At 41.7% G+C, this 2,367-nt stretch overlaps 1 protein-coding gene across 1 annotated transcript; it reads right to left on the reverse strand.

The window, feature by feature from the left end:
* Window positions 1–1,000: 1,000 nt before the first annotated feature.
* Window positions 1,001–2,001, reverse strand: LOC114687390 (origin recognition complex subunit 6-like). The gene has a single exon (XM_028862046.2). It carries the CDS (start codon window positions 1,855–1,857, stop codon window positions 1,090–1,092), a length of 768 nt encoding a protein of 255 aa, XP_028717879.1. The 5' UTR covers window positions 1,858–2,001; the 3' UTR covers window positions 1,001–1,089.
* Between the last annotated feature and the right edge of the window lie 366 nt (window positions 2,002–2,367).

Consider the following 2,367-nt stretch of genomic DNA (forward strand, 5'->3'; position numbering starts at 1 on the left):
GTACCTAGGCTTTGGGAGTTTTCCCCTCAGGGCCTGTTGTATTGACAATAAAACAGAGCTCCTTTCAAAACCAGGAATACGCTTTGGGACGTAGCAATGGTCTGGAACCAGGACATTTGTGGTGGGTTAACTTCAGAACCTGAGAAACCAACACTTTCCACCACAGGGGGCTATAGTTATCAGTCCACAGATCACTGTGGGCTTAGTCAGTAATGTTCTTGAGATACAATGTTTCACCTTGTGCAGCATTGTTTGAATAGCCTCTTCTTTGTGTCTGTCCCATTGTATGATAGTTTCTGCTGACTTCCTAGAAGCACCCCATTTCCTTTCATTTCACCCCTGGAAGTAGTATCCAGGGTGCTATTCTTCTTAAGAAGCTCACTTGACTTGAGATATAGCTTGATTAAGACCTCCACACACCAGCTTTTATCTTTTCTACCTTATAATTCTCCTCTCTCATCCTCTGTGACCTCATGATGCTGTCACTGAAGAGGATCTTGCTGTTTCACATCACTGGGGTATTTAAATAATTTTGGAAATGTCCTTGCTGTGTAAATCTCTCCCCTATGTCTAATTGAGTTGATTTGCAGTCTTCTGTCCCTTTTTAAATTGCTGAAAGTGTAACCTGAAGTCTGAACCTAAATGTCACAAGGATGATTACTGTTTGTGGAATGCAAAATCTCTTCTAGGCTGGCTCCTCTTTTAGCATTAGCTGGAGATGGATGTACGTTATCATTAAAGAGATTTTTCTTCATTAATCTCTGAAGTGTGTTGAGTGATTTCTCCCTTGGAAGACATTTTAATTTTAGAACAGCTGCATTTCAGTCCTGTTAGAAAAATGTTTCTGAAACAAGTTTTCTTTTTTTTTTTTTTTTTTTTTTTTTACCTTGAAATGTGTATTCTAGGTTAAGTCAGGAGACTTTTCTTAAGCTTAACATAGAGAAGGAAAACGGTTCCAATTCCATCCAGAGTCTACGGAGGTACTATGGTTGATCTATTTCCACATGAGGTGCCTAGTGCTAGTGTCTTTCATATTGAGACAATCCTCAGCACACCTGGTATACAAGTTTGGATGAATCCTCAGGCCCTTCATCTTCCAGGCTCTGCGGCAGCTGTTTGAGCTTTGGCAGCATTTTCCAAAATCTTCCTTTTCCATTCTTCATAATCCTGTGTCAGACCTTCATCTTTCAGTGCTTTATGTGGGGTTTCTATTACTTCTTCTATTTCTTTTGCTGGTGTTTCAACCACAGACTTCTTTTTCTTCAGTGCTGGACTAGCTAAATCTCCAGAGTCTCTGTTAATCTGCTGCCCAATCTTCTCTAACTGCTTACATAGCCGATCAAATATTGCTTTTTTCACACCAGATGTAGTTATCATTTTGGTTTTATCCACTTTTACCTTCAGAATTTTGCATGCTGAAAGCAGTGCAGCAGTGGTGAAAAGCGGCCTGGACAAGTCCAGGTCTGCTCGCTGTGCTTCGGTAAGACTAGACTCGTAGCTTTGCAGTATCTTTGAAGCCATGGTCACTGCTTCTGTACAGCTGAACTGTACAGCTAGGTCTCTTATTCCAATATTTGAATTTAATCCCAGTAAACACTCAAAAGATTTAAGACAGCTCTGATACATCTTCTTGTTCAAGCCAGAGAGCTTAATTAAATAAGCTCTATCCAGGGGGCACTTCATGCAGGAAGCTGCAAGGTCCAGGCATATGACAGCACTGCTGGTTTCTGAGCTGTGTGCAGACAGACCGGTACACCTCACCTTAGACAGCCGTAGGTACTCCTCTGCTTTCCTCAGGACACCCGGCTCCGCCAGGCCGAGGCGTGGGGCGAGGCGCCGGACCAGCTCCGACTCCATGGCCCGAAGAAATTGAAACAAGTTTTCTTATGTTGACACAAGTAGCCTTGATCCCAGTCTGTTGCTCTCTATGGCAATGACTTTCCTGTCCTCTATATTACACATTAAAAATCTTAAATTAAATTATTGTATCACCTCAGAGTTTTAAAACTGTCCATTTGAGTCATACAGTTGCATGTCCATTGCAGTAAAGGGAAAGAGATTTGCATGTGGAGCATGGTTTCTACCTTCAGACCAGAATAGAAGGAATAGATTATTGTGTACACTGCTGGGGTGAACAGGGTAAGCAATCAGCTGCTGGAGTCATCATTATGAAAACACACCTCATTGTAGCATCGGAAGGGATTTTGTAATTTACCAGCATGTACCAATTCATGTCTTGTGAATGAAGACAGAACAGACTGGTTGGTGTATACTCTCAGGAGGTTAACTTGAACCAGAGGATATTGAATTTTCAATTAAGCAACTCTCCTATGCAGATATGTTCAGTCCTGCTTGACACAGTTATGC

This window comes from Peromyscus leucopus, unplaced genomic scaffold (assembly GCF_004664715.2).
Source record: "Peromyscus leucopus breed LL Stock unplaced genomic scaffold, UCI_PerLeu_2.1 scaffold_1231, whole genome shotgun sequence".
Lineage (NCBI taxonomy): Eukaryota > Metazoa > Chordata > Mammalia > Rodentia > Cricetidae > Peromyscus > Peromyscus leucopus.